This window comes from Cheilinus undulatus, linkage group 13 (genome assembly GCF_018320785.1).
Source record: "Cheilinus undulatus linkage group 13, ASM1832078v1, whole genome shotgun sequence".
In the NCBI taxonomy this organism is placed as follows: domain Eukaryota; kingdom Metazoa; phylum Chordata; class Actinopteri; order Labriformes; family Labridae; genus Cheilinus; species Cheilinus undulatus.
This window is the reverse complement of record NC_054877.1, coordinates 22430917-22449101: the sequence shown is the minus strand read 5'-3', so window position 1 is coordinate 22449101 and position 18185 is coordinate 22430917. Positions and strand designations below refer to the sequence as shown.

Sequence of the window (18185 nt, the reverse complement as noted above, 5' to 3'; positions counted from 1 at the left end):
CAATGGGAATAAAAAATACAAATTTTGACTGTAGCATCAGGCTGCAACACAACAAAATTGAAAAAAGTTAAGGGGTACTAAATACTTTCTGAATGCACTGTAAATCATAGGACAAAATCTGACATTTGAAAGGTACAATTTTGCTCAAAGAGGACATCAAAATTGACACAAAAATACCAAAAAAGATCTTTTATCTCTTGCTGCAGTCAATTCCAGCAACAATATTTTACATTTTTGTCTCATGCTCCTTTAAAACAGTGCATCACTACTCGTTACTAGGGTTTGCACATCAAAGATAAGCTTCATGTTGTTCTTAATTCTGGAAAAGAATCATTCTCATTTTGTATTCATATAAAATTTTCCCGAGGCAAAAAGTCCAATTAAAACTGACAATTATCTTAAAATGAGAGATTACAAATAATTCAAACTGAATGCTCTATTATTTATATCATCAGGTTTCTGGAACACAGATCCTGCTGCTTCAACTCTATTGCAGGAGGATGTGATCTCTTTCAATCTGTAAAGGTAGTTTGAGGACATTATATCAGGTTGTAGTATTGTGGACTAATGACCTTATGCTCTGGAGCCCAGGGCTTGTGTTTTGTATTTTTCTATACTCTACTGTATGTCTGTAATTTGTGTTAGAACAATGTGTAGGTCAGAGTTAGTTTGAATCACTGCTCTGTGCAGCAGCAGGGATGCAGCAGTCGTCTGAGTTAATTTAACTGCAGCTTCAAAAACCAGCAGATGTCAGCAGAACAAATCTCACTTTCCCTTTGATTCGCCCTCATGGTCTTGCTGTACTATGAATCATAGATGACCAGAGAAACACAGCAGTGGGTTACAAACAAACTGGTAAGAAAGTGAACTTGAAACTCTGAATAACTAGATCCTTGTGAAATCAACACCAGGTAATCTAAGGAGTACAAAAGGAATAAATAAGTTCCTAGTGCTGATCTAACGAAAATGAATAGTTAGAGATGTTTACACAATGCTGAAGTGATTTCTCCATATTTCTGATAGTGATTCCACAAAGATGAAACAACTTCTCCATTTTTTAAGAGAAAATGCAGTGTTAGTTTCATTTCTCTTCGAACCCCTTTTTGAGGTGACGTTTCTGGTATTGGTTAACTAAACTGTCGTCTCCAGAGCAGCTGAAGGGCTAAGGCGATGTCGCTTATATTAACGTCTAATCGTGATGGAACAACTGAAGCCTGACAACATGATGTGGCTTCCTGCAGAGGGGGAAACACCATGCTGAATGTGTGAATCTGTTTTTCCTTCTTTGTCTTTTTCTTCACTTAATATGACTCTCATTTTCCTTGCTATTGCATCAAAATTTAAAAAAAGCTCTAAAACCAAGCAACACAGAAGACTTACAGTAAGAAAATTATGTTTATTTCAAAATAGATCATTTATTCATATGAAAGTTTTATATTAATCAGACTTCTTAAAAAATCTGCAGCAACCATCAAACATTTAAGAAGGACATACAGTACAAATTTTTCTTATATACATTTATTTTGAGATTTCCTTGTAGCATGCTCCAAATATTTTACTGTAACTGTAAATGTGATGTGAAATAGGTGTGCAGGTCTGTGTTTGAGTCACTGATGTTGTAGGTGGGGGAGTCACATGTGTTAATCTGAATGCATAAATGTCAAATCCTGATTACAGTCATGCCGGCACAAATTAACCCACATTTGGTCCTTGAACTACACAAATACACACATTTTCACCAGTTGTTACTGTATCACAGCAGAATATACTGGAAGTAAGAGGAGGTAAAATGTCAGTAAATGAGTTGGATTTGAGTTCTCAAACATCTACAGGTGAAGTCATTCAAAGAAAATATTTCACAGAATCATGGTGATTTGATAAATATTGAGGAGAATAGGATTTATGGTTCTAGACACTGAGAAGAAAACAAAACAAAGAAAAAACGATTCCTGCCCGTGATTTAGGTCAGACTTTGTGAAAGTGATGTGGTTTAAGTGTGAAGGAAGAGACACGCAGAGATCGAAACTCTGGACCACAGAACAAAAACGTAACCAAACCCTTATCCCTTCTACTGAACCCTCAGCCGTACGGACTACGACAAGGACTTCACAGTATGTGGAGCTCTATGCTTCACATTTTTTTAGGTTTTTGCCATGTGATGTATGCACATTCCTTGTAGGTTTAAGCATGTTACAATAGCTTTCTACATTACAATGTTGTATTTATCAACATAAAATCCAAGAGAACCTGAACTGTATATCAGGCATGGGAATCTGTGTGCTCCTCCCTCCCAAAGCCTGCACATAGTTTTTCTTCCCATTTGCAGGGTTGCTAGTTTCAGGTAAAGAGGAACAGGTATGGTTTCATTGCAAGTTACAGGACGAGTGTGATTTTTCCAGAAACCTCCCTGAGTCTTGTCAGGTAATAGTGAGGTGACACTCGGCTAGTGTGCATGCAATAAGAGAAAGTTGAATTGTCTGTGTCAGTCAACTGAAACTGATCTTTTCAAATGCATGTAAACATGCTTGTTTGACCAAATTGTACAGTTTTAAATCTGTCAAAGCCCCACAAACACACCTAGATAATGTGGTTTGAGATCTTGCTTACTTACACCTCAATCGGACCAGTTCTGGACTAGACATATGCTCTATGGCATATAGCATAGCAGAAGTTGCATTGTTGCCTTCTTTCAGATATTGCCATAAAGAAGAGGGGCAACATGTATTTACCAAATGTTCGGTGTAAGGTATGTATAAAATGTACAGGGGCCTCATTTATAAAGCTTGCTTACGCACAAAACGGGGCTTGAAAGTGGCGTACACCCCTTCCCACGCAAAGGTTGTGATTTATAAAAATAAACTTGCCGGTGGAATGTGTGCACCGGTACGTCAACTTTGATCCTTGCGCACAAACATTTCGGAGACAGGGGAAACTGGCGGCACAGATGGTGAGGTGGTGAATTGAAGCCAGATTCATCTCATTCATTTCATGTCATCACATATCAGGCTTAAAGACCCATGTAATCATAAACACCAAAGTCTGCAGTGTTATGGATGTGTTTCTTTAGTGGGGCATTAGGCCTACTACTGTATTCACAATGTTCATATATCGTACTTCCATCTTCAAATTATATAGAGCCGTGGATAGCACTGATTGATTAGTATTAAATGTGACAAGGTGTTTAACAACCAGTTTAATTGCTGAGTAAGCATATAAATAGCGCGGTGACACTCGTGCGTAATGCTGCACAATGGATGCACTGGCACCGCTGGAAGATCACGCAAATTGTAGGATCAGGGTGGAGAGAGTCTTGGCCCATGATGATGAGTGGCTAATAAGCAGATTTAGATTCCTTAGAGCAGCGCTCTTGGATCTATGTGCTGAACTGGGCCCAGTGTTAGCTAGAACCACCCGCCGGAACCGTGCCATCCCGGTGCATATACAGGTGCTGACCACTCTGTGGTCTCTGCCAGATCTCTGTCTCCTTCCTTCCTTCTGCGACACTATGCCACACACGTTGGCCGTCCCAAGTATGGAGGCTATTTTGGTGTCCAGCTGTGTGGGCTTGGGTGTGCCCTTGCTCCCACCTGTAGCAGACACATTTTGACAGCATCATGCCACTCTCCTCTTGGCCTCCACCTTCAGATCCAACCACTTCTTTTTCACCTCTGCCACAGATCGCTCTGTGGCACTCACACTATTTACAGCGGTGAAGACATGCTGCCACTCACTTGTTTTTCTTTTATTAGTCATGCCACTACTGTGACCACCAAATAAAATAATTTTACCCCACCTAACCCACAAGCACCTCTATTTCGGTCTCCGTGAAATTCCTTTTCCTTGTCTTCTCTGCCATGATTGAGTGTCGATCAGCAGGCTTATTTATATGCAAAAACATTCATGAGGTACTTTGCATTGACCATTCATGGTAAACTGTGGGTGTACAGAGGGCAGGATGTGAGATGAATCCACCTGCGCAATCATCCAGGTGGACTGTGATTTATAAAGGGAAAAGTGCTTACAGGTGTGCGTACGGACAGTTTTATAAATCGGATTATTTTCTGCCGCACGCCAGTTTCAGCTTTTGGGCGCACACTTTTAGTATGGATCCTACGCAATGTTTTATAAATGAGGCCCCAGAGCTGTAAAGTGTGTCCATGTATTCACTCTGTGACAAACAGGTTCACCTCAATAAATTAAATATTATGAGGAAGTTCATTCTTTCAGATAATTTAATTAAAAAAGTGAAACTTTCTAGCTTTATAAATTCATCACACACAAAGTGAAATACTCTAAGACTTTTTTTGCTTCAATCTGGATGATTATGAATTACAGCTCACAAAAATCTGAAATCCACTATATCAAAAATATCAGAATATCCCAAAACATCACCCCAAAAAAGCATTTGTAATACTGAAATGTCAACCAGACAATCCTGTTAATTTCTGCTTCCTTTGGATGAATTACTGTATCAGTGCGACATGGCATTGAGGCAATCGGCCTGTGGCACTGCTGGGGTGTCAGGAAGCCCAGGTTGCTTTGATGCCAGCTTTCTGCTCGTCTGTGTTATTGAGTCTCTCATCTTCTGACTGCACTGACTTTAGTCTTGATACACTGACTCCAGCTTCAGTCAGCTCTTTGTGAAGTTCCCCTATGCTCTTTAATCGGCATCATTCGACAACCCTCCGAAGGCTGAGCTCATCCCTGTTGCTTGTGCATCTATTTTACAACACTTTTCTCTTCCAGTCAACTTTCCATGAATGTGATTTGACACTGGACTATGTGAACAACCTGTCCTTTCAGCAACCTTATGTGGCTTACCCTCCTTTTGGAGGATGACAATGATTATCTTCTGGATATTTGTAAGGTCAGCAGTCTTTCCCATGATTGCAGTTGTGTTTACTGACCCAGAGTGAGTAAATAAAGGCTCAAGAAGCCTTTGAAAATTGGACTTTTCCACAATATTCTAATATTTTGACCTACTTTTTAATTTTAGTAAGCTGTAAGCCATATTCATCAAGATTTAAAAAACTGTTCAATGAAATTTTTCAATTTATTGAGGTGTATCTGTCTAACCACTTTATCACTTGCTAATTTGTTACATAATCAGATAGTGTGAGGAAGACACTATTTGCAGCAAAACCAAAGTAAAGCATTTTTAAGTTCATTTATATTATTGCCAAACAGCGTTATAAAACACGGATACTGATAACTGACCAAATATTGAATATATGAACCCAGATAATTGGCCAGAACCAGACAATTGGTTGATATTAATAAACTTCACCTCACTCTTTTGGAAACAGAAACATCATATATCTGGGATTTTATGTTACTCAAATATTAAATTTTCACATAAAAAGACTCACTAAAATGACTCCTAAATATATTTTTAAAAAATCAAATTTGTTTTTTTTTTCTATGCATATTATTGGATCTTCTGATATTAAAATGTACTTGCAAGTAAGTAAATGTAAGAAAACCCAAAGTCAAATAAACACATTTGCCTTTTTTTTTTTTTTACTTGAAATCAATTCCTGACTTTAATGTACATGTTTTGATTTTCCATCCGTACATGCTGCTATTTTTGAATCTTGTGGATGTATTTAAGTTTGTGTGGTGATAATGCAACCCTAAATCTAGGAGCGTCTCCCAAAATAAACAGACAAAGCTGTTAAGCTGATGCAGTAAGTCACAACACTGCAGACACGCCACTAAAGGGTTTAAATATTCACTCTGTCTTTTGACTTCAAGGTTTTAGACAGAACTAAATGGGGCAGAGCCTCCACGAGAGCACGCAAACGGAGTAGAAGTGTTCAGGGAGAAGGTAAAGGGAGTGGTCTGAGAAAAGCCCTACTTGCTGAATATCTTTTTAATCATTTTGACATAGTTAAATGGATCAGATATATTTGTAGGCTTTTAAATGCAATTTTTGATAAACTGGTCTATTTCCACATTCTTTTTGCAGCCCTGAAGTAAACAATTTGTTTCAACTCCATCACCAGTCAGATGTAGCTTTTTCCCATTTGCATTTGCAAAGAATTAAGGTCCACAGTGGACTAAGCAGTAACATGTGGGTCTGTTCACTCATCTTGGCTAATGTTGCTGCTCTACACTTGAAGTATTGCGGCCGAAATGTATGAATTACGTTGTGTAAAGTCTGTCATCGTCCTGAGTGCCACCTCAGACTTACACAGTAACAATCCCACAGCAGACTGTTACCTGATAAAAATACAATAAGAGTTCATTCATGCCCTAATCCATTTTACATGTGATTGTAAGTCTATGGGGCCATTCTTCCTGTGCACCTGTGCAAGTACTTCCTGTCACAGTCGCCCTCTGCTCTCCTCGACCCCCCGCCCTCAAACCGCATCCTTCACACTGTCACAAAATTACTCGTAGAAGAAAAACACATCACGCCACCTTCTCAGACACAAAGAGTGCAACGCAGAGGTGTGCAAGGAAAGACAGCCGGGTCTTCCCCATGTATACCCCTCCGTATCATTTACAGTACACAGCCTTGCAGGCACCCTGCAGGTGTGATTAAAGGGCAGCGGTTTACATTCACATTTATGCACAGCTGTATGCGTATGTTTGCATCTGTGTACACCTGACTGAAGGCATGCTGTTACTCCTGGATGTGCTGCAGAGGTCTTTGAGCAGGGTAGTCAATGGTTGGAGATGCTGTGTTTGTGCTCTGTTCTTGGATGTGATCAAAACCACGCAGGTAGTGGCCATTGTTCTGCTGATAGTAGTACACCAATTTCTTTGCAAACACTGGCTCCACCTAAAAAAGAATGAGGACTACATATTAATTATGTACAAATAAATTATTTCATCATATTGTACCCTAAAAAGAACAGAACAGTACAAGAAGGCACAGTTAGAACAGAAAAAAGCCTCTGGAGGCCAGAGATTGGATTAAGATTATTTGTATCAGCTTAAGCTTTCTTTGTTTGATGTTCAAATGACAGTGGCTTCATTTCAGCTTTTGTCATTTAATCATCTAGTGTTTTTTGTGTGTGCAATAGAGAGAAAGAAATTAAAATTTTGGACCTTGCTACTTTGGGTTCCTTATTACTTTAAGGTATGGACCTTCAGTACTGAAATGGACATTACTACTTTTGCAGACTTACTGATTATTGTTGCAGATTAATGTGGATCAACGACAGCAAAGGAAAAAAACTGATTAACCTACTGTCGACAAAGCTGACCAATCACATTGGACAATTCAAGTCCCTAGTCAGGGACAGCCCTATGAAATCACTCATAGACTGTAAACCCAAGCCCACCAGAGGTGAGCTGGCAGTAGATCACGCAACCATAAGAATCAAATTCCATCAAATGCCTACTGTAAGAAACACACATTTCAGCATGCCAGAAGGAAAAGAATCATATTGCAAAGTCAAAATTACCCAAAAATCTCAGTGTCCAACTAAGGGAAGTTTTTCATCTGAGTTAAATGTAGTAATCCTGTTTGTTTCCTTTGGGCAAAGACAGAGAAAGTTTTGAACAAGCGCAGAGAAAGTTTTGTTAATTTCATCGACTACAACTATGACTAAAACTATTTGTCGACCGCTTTTTTCCAGCCTTTTTTTTCTTTTTTGAGAAAGACTAGACTAAGCCTAGCCAGAAATAGATCTTTGATGACTAAAACTGACTTAAAGTAAGTTTAGTTTCATCAAGATGACTAAAACTAGACTAAAATTTAATTTTTCTTTTTTTTCAAAATGATTACCACGAGTTGGTACTAGATTTAGGCAAGAGAATAAATGCTTGGACTTAAAGTTAGGACTAAAACTAGACAAAAAAATGTTGGAGTTTTTGTCGACTAAAACCATAAAGGGTGGAAATGGCTAAAATGTGACTAAAACTAAAATGCACTGAACCTAAAGACTAAGACTGGGACTAAAATTAGAACTAGCTGTCAAAATTAATAGTGTTTCGTACATCCGCAGAGAAGGTTTTGTATCCACACAGATAAATTCAGACTGACAGATTCACAAGTGGGCATAAGCAACTTGAATGAGAGGAGGAACTGCTTGAGCACAGGGCAGGATATTCCAGCATGCAAATAAAGAACTGAGAGCAAGCTAAAAACTTGAGCACAGAGAGAATCTTAGCACAAGGAGGCAAATTTGAGCAAAAATACAGATTTTGTTGGAAAGTTTTAAGTGCATGCAGAGAACTCTACGTAAGGTAATGTTTTGCTGAGACAAGCTTTAAGATGTTAGTGTGTGCTGACCTGTGCTGTGATCATCTTCGTTCTTGGGCGCTGTGGATCAGGGTACTCGTCTCCAAAACACAGCACCACCTGATGTCTTGGTAGGTGCCGGCCATTATAAACAAAGTCCTGAAGTTCTGCCAGAGGAACCACAAAAGACAAAATGATAATGGTATACATTATCCAAGAAAACCAGATGTGTTCAAATTTACAGAAAAAAATGAAAATAAAGAAGCATTAAAAACCCAAAATGATCACTCAAAATTTTCCTTCCTTGAAACCACTTTCCTGGAAACCACTGGTGGAAAAATCATGGTGAAATAACAGACAACACCACCTTGTCATGCTGTGGTGGACCACAGCAGGTGGGTGGGGACTCTACATATGCTGGACTCTTGATGAGAATGTCACCTGCTTTTTTGAAGCTAAGAGGGGACTTGCCAAACAAAGCATATGTAGCAAGGCTTCTTCATTATTATCATCAACATCATCACAGCTATTATCAACACAGCCACAACTATCATCATACTTCGAAGCCCAGCGGTAAGTTCTACATACCTGTTACTATAATCTCTCAGAGAATTAAATGAGCCATAAAAGCAGATTTGGTTGCATTAAACAAGGGCATCTACACGTACGTATAAAAGTACAAGGGTGAAGGTTCTATTCACTCAGGAGGACCAAAAAACAAGTAGGTCCGATGGTGTGGCAGCAAATATAGAATATTTACAATATTAGTACCTTGTATGGTATTTATGAAACTAACTGAGAACAAAGCTCTGTCTCTTTTACAATTCAATACTAAAATGTATTTAAAAAGCTGTTTTAGTGGCATGCAATTAATCAATTTGATTGTTTTAGTCAGTTTTACCCAATAAATAAGTTCAAAATGTAGAAATAATCAATCATATTACAGATGGTCTTGGTTGCTTACTATGCCATAAACAGGGATCAATATTAATCTCTGTTTCATAACAGATCAAAAATCGTAAGTGCCATGAAACAGTTGCATAAACTCTACACTAAAACATAACCTTGAGCTGTAATTGACATTTGTAGTGGAAAATAACTTAATACACTTAATTATCTCCTGTGCTACAGTACAATTGAAAGCCCTTGTGTCTTATTTTGAAGCATTTTAGTTAAACTTTCTCCTTTCTATATTTAAAGAAAACAAAGGATATTTATCAAAGTCATTGTATTTATCAACATCACTGTATTAATGTTGCCAGTTTGGCTCAGTTGGTAAAGCAGACACCCATGTATAGAGGCTGTAATCCTCAACTCAACCCCAATCTCTCCCAGTATTTCCTGTCTCACGTCAGCAAAAAGCTCCCAATAAATTGTTAAAAATATTAAAATATATAAATGAATTTGCAGACTAAGATTTTAAACTGAAAGCTTGAGATATAAGTGCCTTTAAATTATCAAATTATTAAACTGCATCCAAGAAACTGAAACACCCTGTGATGCCTTTATTAACCCCACAAAACTGCATTGAGAAAGGTCAACATTAATATTTTTTATGAACAATAACAAAGTAAATTTGCAGTCATTTACTCAACATAGTTAAACCAATATTAAAACATCAATAAATGCATATAAATATATTAATTAATTAAAATACGTTTTCTAGTTAAAAAATAAGACACAGGTGCTTGTTATAGAGTAAGTTTATTCTTTTCTTTTACTTCTTTTCCAAGAATGGAGGGCTCCGTGTGCTTTATAGAATGTACAGCCCTGATTTTAATTGTTTTTAATTTCATTAATTAACATCTACTTTTCTCCATTGAGCTGTGATTGGTTGGAGCTGTTTCTGATAAGCTAGGAAAGAAAATGGGTCTTATTGGGATTTTCCCTCATCGACAACAGTTCAAATCTTGTCAGCTTAAATGTCAACGTTGAATTAACATTTAACACAAACCTTGATACCGTTTTAAAACTAGCCACATGTTTTGTTTATCTTAACATATCCTGGTATGTGGTTAATGTGTTGTCATAGGGACAGAAGTTGAGGTGTCAGCGCTACTTGGTTAAGTTCAGGATAAGTCAGGGTTTCAGGTTAAAAAAGTAATCACTTCAGACACAGGAATTGAACAGTGGCCGTATGTACGTACTTATGGGTGAAGAGTGTCCTGGTGTAAAGCTTTAAAGCAGTTTAAGACATAATGGAGAACATAGTGTGTTATTTAGAGGGTTTTTTGACTGGAGTGTTTGCAGCAGCTGTGAAGACTGTAAAGCACTAAATCTGATGATTTGTGAATTTTGGTTACATTAGGAAAAAGCTTAAATTAATGATCAAATTTATTTTCATGTTTACACATTACCAACTTTAAATTAGGGATGCAAGATATTTGAATTTTGCTGACATCTGATATACAGATATTTCATAACTCACATTAGCTAACACCGATACTAATATGATATCAATATGGTTCTACATTAAACTCCACAAAGTTGATCTGTCAAAGATCAAAATTTCACTATTATCTAAACTTAAAAAAGTGTTGTTTTGGGGTTTGTTTGGGGTTTTTATAACCAGTGTCTGGTTTTAATGTGGAACTATTGCCTGACGATGGCTGTTGTGCATCTGAAAGCTGTTTAATAACTATTACTTATTAACAAAGAAAGAAGAAAACAAGAATGCACAATGGCACAACTGAAGTACAAGGAAACTAATTTCACTTTTCTTTTGAAACTATTTTTTATCTACTTTACTGAACACTTAACTAAATGATCAGTAAAAAATCTATGTATTTAATCTAGGATTGTCCAGTAAAACAGATTATAGAATTTACAATTAGTGTGAAGCATGGCTTACCCTTGTGGCATGTTAATGGCAATTTCCTTTATGTGTTAGCGCCAAGCTAACAAACTCAGATAACTTCTTCCTAGACCATGTCTTGGATTCTTTGAATCTCCTTTGAATAATTTCCAATTATTTGTTTTTTAAAGAGTAGATTGCCTTGAAATGCACATCCCTGCAGATACAGTCATGTGCATAAGTTTTAGTCATGCGGGGCACTAAGGATTACTCACAGGCCTAATGTGCCACAACCCAGGTCCTGAGAGGGCAGGAGGGCGGACAGAGTGAAGCTCCACATGCTGGCACACATGCAGGTTGCTCAGAAACCAAGGTCAAGCTTTGCCAAGTTTGTCTGGGCCTTTATACCCAGAGACCGTTGGCAGTTTGAGGCCCTGGGGACATCCACGGCAGGACCAGGCTCATGGCAGCCCTACTACCCGCCAGAACAGTACCCCAGACCATGCTTACTCGTGATATCCACCCCCTACTGTGCCCTAAAGGTGTGCACTTTGTTATTTTTTTCCAGATGATGGCACCCTCAGGTGGGCTTACTCGCTATAATACGCCTTACCTCAGCCTCAATTTTTGGCCTAAGGATGCCTAAAGGTTCTGCACAGTACTGTAGGCACGAACAATATATTAGATGTGAACAGTGACATAAGTTTTTGTATCTGCGGGTACTGATAATAAAATTTACTTAGCCATTCTCTGTCTAAACAGATAATAAGCCACTATTTAAAATGTTTTAAAGACATAAAGGCATCATACTACATCGATGTTTATGTCAGAATATCCATATCTGTAGGTGTGAACAGCATTTATACTTACCAATAAGAAACTGCTGCGTGTCAAACAATTTGACAGGCTGCTCTTTCTCCAGTTTGTTGGGTTTATCTGAATATGGAGCCAGGGGTCCCTCCCAGTACACTCGTCCCTGACAAAGACGTTTGGCGTACAACCCATCAGGGGTCATCCACAGAAGCAACCCCTTCTCCAGGATGCGAGGGAGCATCTCAGCGCCTTGCCGATGAGACTCGGGGTACGGGAAAGGAAAAAGGATGACTTCTGCTCCGCTGTGACACTTGTCCTCTGGGCATGGGGATGACGAAGAGGAAGATGATGGAGATGAGGATGAAGGAGAGGTGATTTGACAACCTTCTGGGCTGGTGGTGGTCACCTCCTTCACCAAAGACTCTCGGTAGTAAAGAGACACATGAAGGCTGAAATCTGAAATGAAGACACAAGTGTGGAGAAATGCTCTATTATCTGTCCAAGCATCTTTTCCCCTCTCATCTTGTGAAAAAAATGTTTTATCACAGCTTTAACTTTAGAAAAGGGAAGTAAATCTGTATTTTCATTTTCTTATCTGTGAATGCAAATATTAAAAACCCTCATGTGCATGAACCTTTGAGAGATTTTAAACAAGCCAGAGATGATCCTTAATACCTGTGATGGCATTGTTGTGGTCCAATGAGTACATGTGCGGTTGAGAGTCTGAAAGGTAGGTGTGGAAGGAGAGCTGAAAACCTGCATTAAAAAATGACATCCACATTAGTAAGAGAGTAGAGCATTGAAAATTAAAGGTCATTACACTTCTTCTTTGAGAGGACTGAGACATTTCCCTTTTTGAAATCTTATCTGAACATAAGTCTAGAGAATATTATAAAGAAAAAAGTTAGAATGCTAGAAGTAATTATAGCAATGGTGTATTAAATCATTAAGTCAAAGATTATTAATAACGTCTTGCTTGACAAGTTAAAACATCAGTTAGTGTTAAATGATGACAAACCAACTTGATTAAAGGTGCCATTAAGGGGTGTACATAGCCTAGAGGATAAGGCACACCCCATGAGCCTGTGGCTCCTTTCCTGCATGTTGCAAAGCAATCTTCATCCAAACCAAAGTGGGTAGGTGCTAATAGAAAATAACATGAAGTGAACAGGAAAATGTCTTGCACACTGCAGGACTCTAGAGGTTTAAGTGATTTATTGCACCAAAGTAGTGACGTTTCATTTATCACATATTGTCACTGGCTTACATGTGTTAACATTATTTGTTCTTATTTATTTTTGGAACCTACTCATGTGAGGACTTACGGATCAGGTCATGTGACTGTTCATGTAATTACCTTCACCGGTATACAATAAAGTGCTCCGCACTTGTCACTTTAGTCTGATGAAGAGCTGCAGAGCTCACTACTTTGGTGCAATAAATAACTTGGACTTTTGGAGCCTTGCAGTGTTTGAGATGGTTTTCTGTTCACTTCTTTTCCTGCACGTCTCTCCCCCACTCTCATCCCTGTTTCAGACTCGATCCGCTCCTCTCTTCTATGAATAAAGGCATACAATGCCCAAAAAATATCTATCTAAAAGTGCTTTCACATTTTGTATGCACTTTGAAAGTTGCTAAAGCTGTGCCAGATAAACCAAGCTCAGTGATCTACAAAAGCCAACAAGACCAGCAACGACAAGATAAATTGCCTGAAACCCCTACAGCAGTGTAGAAGTTAGACAAAAGAATTAAGTGCCAAAACAGGATTTAGTTAATCATTTTGCATGGCAAAGATTCCTAGTAAATGATACCTTTGAATGTTAAAAAAGCAGAATGAGATCTTGTGTTAAAAAAGACACATGTAAATATGAGCAAAGAAATAAGAGGAACCACTCTTCCCACAGGGGTGTAAAATTTTAACACAAACCAAAAGTCCCCCAGGAGCTTCAAGATTCTATTGTAAATACTCTGATGTGAGTACGTCCATATCTTACCATTCTCTGTGTGAGACCCAGTCCATGCCCTGCTGAACGCAGATGGGTAGTGACTCTGACCAAATTGCCCCTCTGCATGTGGCGTTGTGGGATGAGGAAGATGCTGTTGTTCTGGTGATAAATAATCCCTCCAGTCTCTTCTCTCCTGAGAAAACATAAAAGCAGGTCCCTAAAAGAGACATAAAGATGCTCATTAAAAGCAAAGGCTTTTACAGTCTCTGATATTTGTTTACATGTTTGGTTCAGTGTAATTCAGTCACATTTTCAAACTGCTGACCTGGTTGTGTAGAGACGTGTATGCAGGGATATAGCCATGTGTGTTCACGTGTGAGGTCGTCTCCTCCATGCTGTTCATCTTCATCCCTGCACGTATAGAAGAAAAAATAGGATGGTTATATATAATATAACCATAATTTTGATGAAGATGAGGAATAAATGTAGAATTTGCTAGACTTAATATTCTTTGAACCTCGCAAAACTTACACATTTTGGCTGGTACAAATAGCCAACATGTTTTTGCACCTGTGAAGTGCTGCTATGTAACTGATGAGTGTTATGCAAAAAGAGTGCAACATACGCCTGAGAGGCAAGTGGTGATCTAAAACCTGTTTAATTTGAGCACTTACTGTTAGAACAAGATAGTGAGAACTACTCTGGTGTGACAAAAGCTGTTGTTGTGCGATGGCAGAGACTTAGATATGCAAGGCTGGAGGTCGACTGGTTGTGTTATGTGCACCCTGCTCTAAGTAACCGAAGCCCTCTAAAAAAAGCAGTACAGCCTTTTTGGTATATGCTTTGGCTTCCTTTGTGCTTCCTGCTTCATCAGAATCAGCAGCAGTGGTGCATGCGTGTGTGAAAAACATTGCCAAGAGGCTATAAACAATGTGAGAGGCAACAGTTTGCGCATGATGCAAATGAAGCACCACTGCATCTTACAACTTTGGATTATTTATTATGTTGTCCAAAATTTCTACCTCATAAAGTTAATTTTTCTTACAATATTATGACTAAAGGACATCTTTCATGGCACACATGGGAGATATTACATAATTGTTGCAAAAAAGAGCATCTGTTAACTGATAATGTGCACAAATATTACCTTTTTTAGCCTCCTCTGGAATGATTCTGTAGACTTTGTAGGGCTCTGAGATGTCTAGTTGACTTCTCTCCACCAACTCATCAAAGTCATTGCTCTTATTTAGGGCACAGCGTAGTCTGGTTTTCCACGTTGGTGGGTCTGGCTTGTCAACTCCTTCCTTATATTTTCCCTTAAACAATGCCCATGCCTGAAATGATCATAAAAGGGATTCATTTACACATCTCAGGGCACTAAATAGCAAAAGGTTCAATTTTTTGCATATATGTACATTATTGATAAGTTATTCATTTATAAGCATGTGTTTAAGATGCAGAAGCTCCAGCGTGAGAGATCTGACCTTGAATAGTGCAGCATCCTCCTCTCTGTTGTAGTCCTGTTTTCCTGCGTGTTTCCACGGGATCCTAAAGATGGATTTTTCATCGTTTTCCCAAACCAGGCCGGGATATCTCCTGCTGTCTATCTGTTCTATGAGCCACTGTCTCAGTTTGCCATTGCCGCAGCTGGCTGACAGGCCGCTGTCCTCCTCCAGGTTCATCTGTGAACAATGAAAGAAAACAGAGCATGAGACAAAACTTTGAGACACAGGAAGGTTAATGTGAAGTTGTAGTTTTATTTAACTTTTTTAATGTGGCATCCAAACCTGCCCTTTTTTGTTTTCTTACAAAAATAGACATGTATGCATGAAGAAAAAGTAATAAAATCAATTTGTAGGCTTAAATAAAAACAAAAGTTGCATTTAAAAGTTGCTTCCTGTAATTTATTTTAAGATACATTGTTTTTTCCAGCAGTTAGAGATGCACCAAGGTTGAATCATGCTACCAGAATACCTATATTTTAAACCCTACAATATTAGTGCTTTAACTGGGATTCTTCAGACACATTTCAAAGTAAAGTACTTCCCCTTGCATTGTTAACATTTATCAGTATTTTTTATGATGTAATACAAGAGAAATGAGCCATATTGTAGCATACAAGCATCACCAAAAGAATAAATCATCTAGCTGGAATTAGATAGCCTACAAGAAAGTTTTCACAAAACTACAATACCATTTGGAAACGACTTTAGTCTGACAGTGTAATGATTGATGATGTATGATGATAATTATTTGAAGAAAAAAAAACAATGTAAACTTTGTTTAAATGAGTTGATATCTTCTTGAGGTTCAACCGGCTAGTCCTGATACACACTAGAGTAACTTTGAGGTCCTACAATAAAAAAAACCTGAATACATTTTGCTACTACACGTTCAGTCTTTGGTCTCTTCTGTTCCTTACCTTAGTTCTCTGAGCTCTTCTTCGGTTGAAATCTCATTTCAGTCACTCGCTGTCCTTTTTTAAAACCTTATCACATCATGATTTGTGACAGAAGAGAAGGAGGAGGAGGAGGGGCCTGTGTAGCTAGAAGTTCAAAAGGGAGATGCGCAACACTGGGGCGCACATTTCTGTGAAACTGTTCGCCCACACACTGACTGCTGTGGTGGGGAATCCCTCTCGTGACACTACGAGCAGACACAAAGCAGGGGAATGGAACAATTTACCACCTGTACTCGTTACCGAACTATAAATATCCCAAGACGTATTTTTCTTCGACTAAAGCCTGTACATTTACCCGTTGTTCCAGTTAAATTGTGAGCGCTGACTCTAGCATTTCTAAAATCATGCGGTGTTGGCGGTAATCAACACAGGACCACTTCCCTGTCAGGAGCAAGCAAGGTAGAATTATTGATGCTATTTATTAGGCTAATTGTTAGCGTCACTGCCATCTAGTGGTCACCTACGCTCATGTTGGCTTCAATACTTAAAAGCCTTCAGTGCTATGTAAAAGTAATTGCCTCCTTCTGGATTTCTTTTTGATGCTTATTTGTCACACTTACATGTTTCAGGTCTTCAAACTAATTCTAATTTTGTTAAATCATTAATTAACTCTTACTAATAACATTTTTTGGAAAGCTGATTTCAATTTCACTTCCCAAACCCAGGCCGATTACTGCCAGACCTGTTGAATCAAGAAATCAATTCAATAGGACCTGTCTGACAAAGATGTAATGTAGGCTAAAACAGTGGTTAAGTGGTGGGTTGTGACCCAACAGCGGGTCACCAAGGCCTTTCCAGTGGGTTGCGGATGTGTTCTTGGAAACAAAAACTGCACAAAAAGAGGTCCTGTCTCTTTGATTTGTTACATTTTTAACTTTAAGGGGTCCAAACTGTATAAATAACTAAATAAATAAATCAGAGTGGTTCAAAAATATAACTGGGTTGCAGATTCTCATTGAGTAGATGATGGTGGGTCCTGAGGCTCAACCTGTTCAGAACCAGTGGGCTACATATGACACATCATCATGCCACAATCTAATTCAAGAACATATATGAAACAATGTCAATGACATCTATTGCTTGGGGTTACAAAGCTGTATCTAAGGCTCTGGGACTCTTGAGTGAGAGCCCTTATCCACAAATGGGGAAAACTTTTAACAGTGGGAAACCTCCCTAGGAGTGGCCAGCCTACCAAAATTACTCCAAGAGCGTGTCTACAACTCATCCAGGAGGTCCCAAAAGAGCACAGAACATCATCTTCTTAAGACCTGCAGGCCTCACTTGACTCAGTGAAGGTCAGTGTTCATGATTCAACAATAAGAAAGAGACTGGGCAAAAATGGCATCCAGTTTTTCATTAAAAAAAGAAACATCATGCCAATAGTCAAAGATGGCGGTGGCAGTGTGACGGTCTGGGGCTACTTTTCTGCTTCAGGACCTGGACCACTTGCCATCATTGATGGAACAATGAATTCTGCTGTCAACCAGAAAATCCTGAAGGAGACTGTCCAGCCATCGGGTTGAGACCTCAAGCACACCTTGGGTTATCATGCAGTACAATCACCCAAAACACACCAGGGAGTCCACCTTTGAACGGCTTAAAAATAACAAACTGAAGGTTTTGGCATGGCTTAGTTAAGTCCAGAATAAAATCTGATTGAGATGCTGTAGCATGACCTTAACCAGGCCTTTCATGCTCAAAAGCTGTCCAGTGTGGCTGAATTAAAACAATACTGGGGAACTGAGTGGTCCAAAATTCCTCCACAGTGATGTGAAAGACTTACTGCCAGTTATGTTTCAAACACTTGCTTGCAGTCGTTGCCATCAAGGGTGGCACAAGTTATTAGGTTTAGCAGGCAATAGGTTTTTCACATAGGGCCATGTAGATCTGGATGGCTTTTTCTCTTACTAAATTGAAATTATATTTTAAACTTGCATTTTGTATTTACTCAGGTTATCTTTGCCTAATATTTAAATT

At 38.6% G+C, this 18185-nt stretch overlaps 1 protein-coding gene across 2 annotated transcripts; it reads right to left on the bottom strand.

Annotated features, from left to right (window-relative positions):
• Window positions 1-1431: 1431 nt before the first annotated feature.
• Window positions 1432-16238, bottom strand: irf4a (interferon regulatory factor 4a). 2 transcript variants are annotated; one of them, XM_041803499.1, is made up of 9 exons: window positions 16170-16238; window positions 15232-15429; window positions 14895-15081; window positions 14073-14158; window positions 13796-13964; window positions 12477-12557; window positions 11859-12257; window positions 8246-8361; window positions 1432-6787 (listed from the first exon to the last, which is right to left on the bottom strand). In XM_041803499.1, the coding sequence occupies exons 2-9, from the start codon at window positions 15427-15429 to the stop codon at window positions 6629-6631; spliced, it is 1395 nt and encodes a 464-aa protein (XP_041659433.1). In that variant the 5' UTR covers window positions 16170-16238; the 3' UTR covers window positions 1432-6628. The 2 variants fall into 2 exon arrangements, with proteins under 2 accessions (XP_041659433.1, XP_041659434.1); XM_041803500.1 differs by having other exon boundaries at window positions 13796-13940.
• Window positions 16239-18185: the final 1947 nt, after the last annotated feature.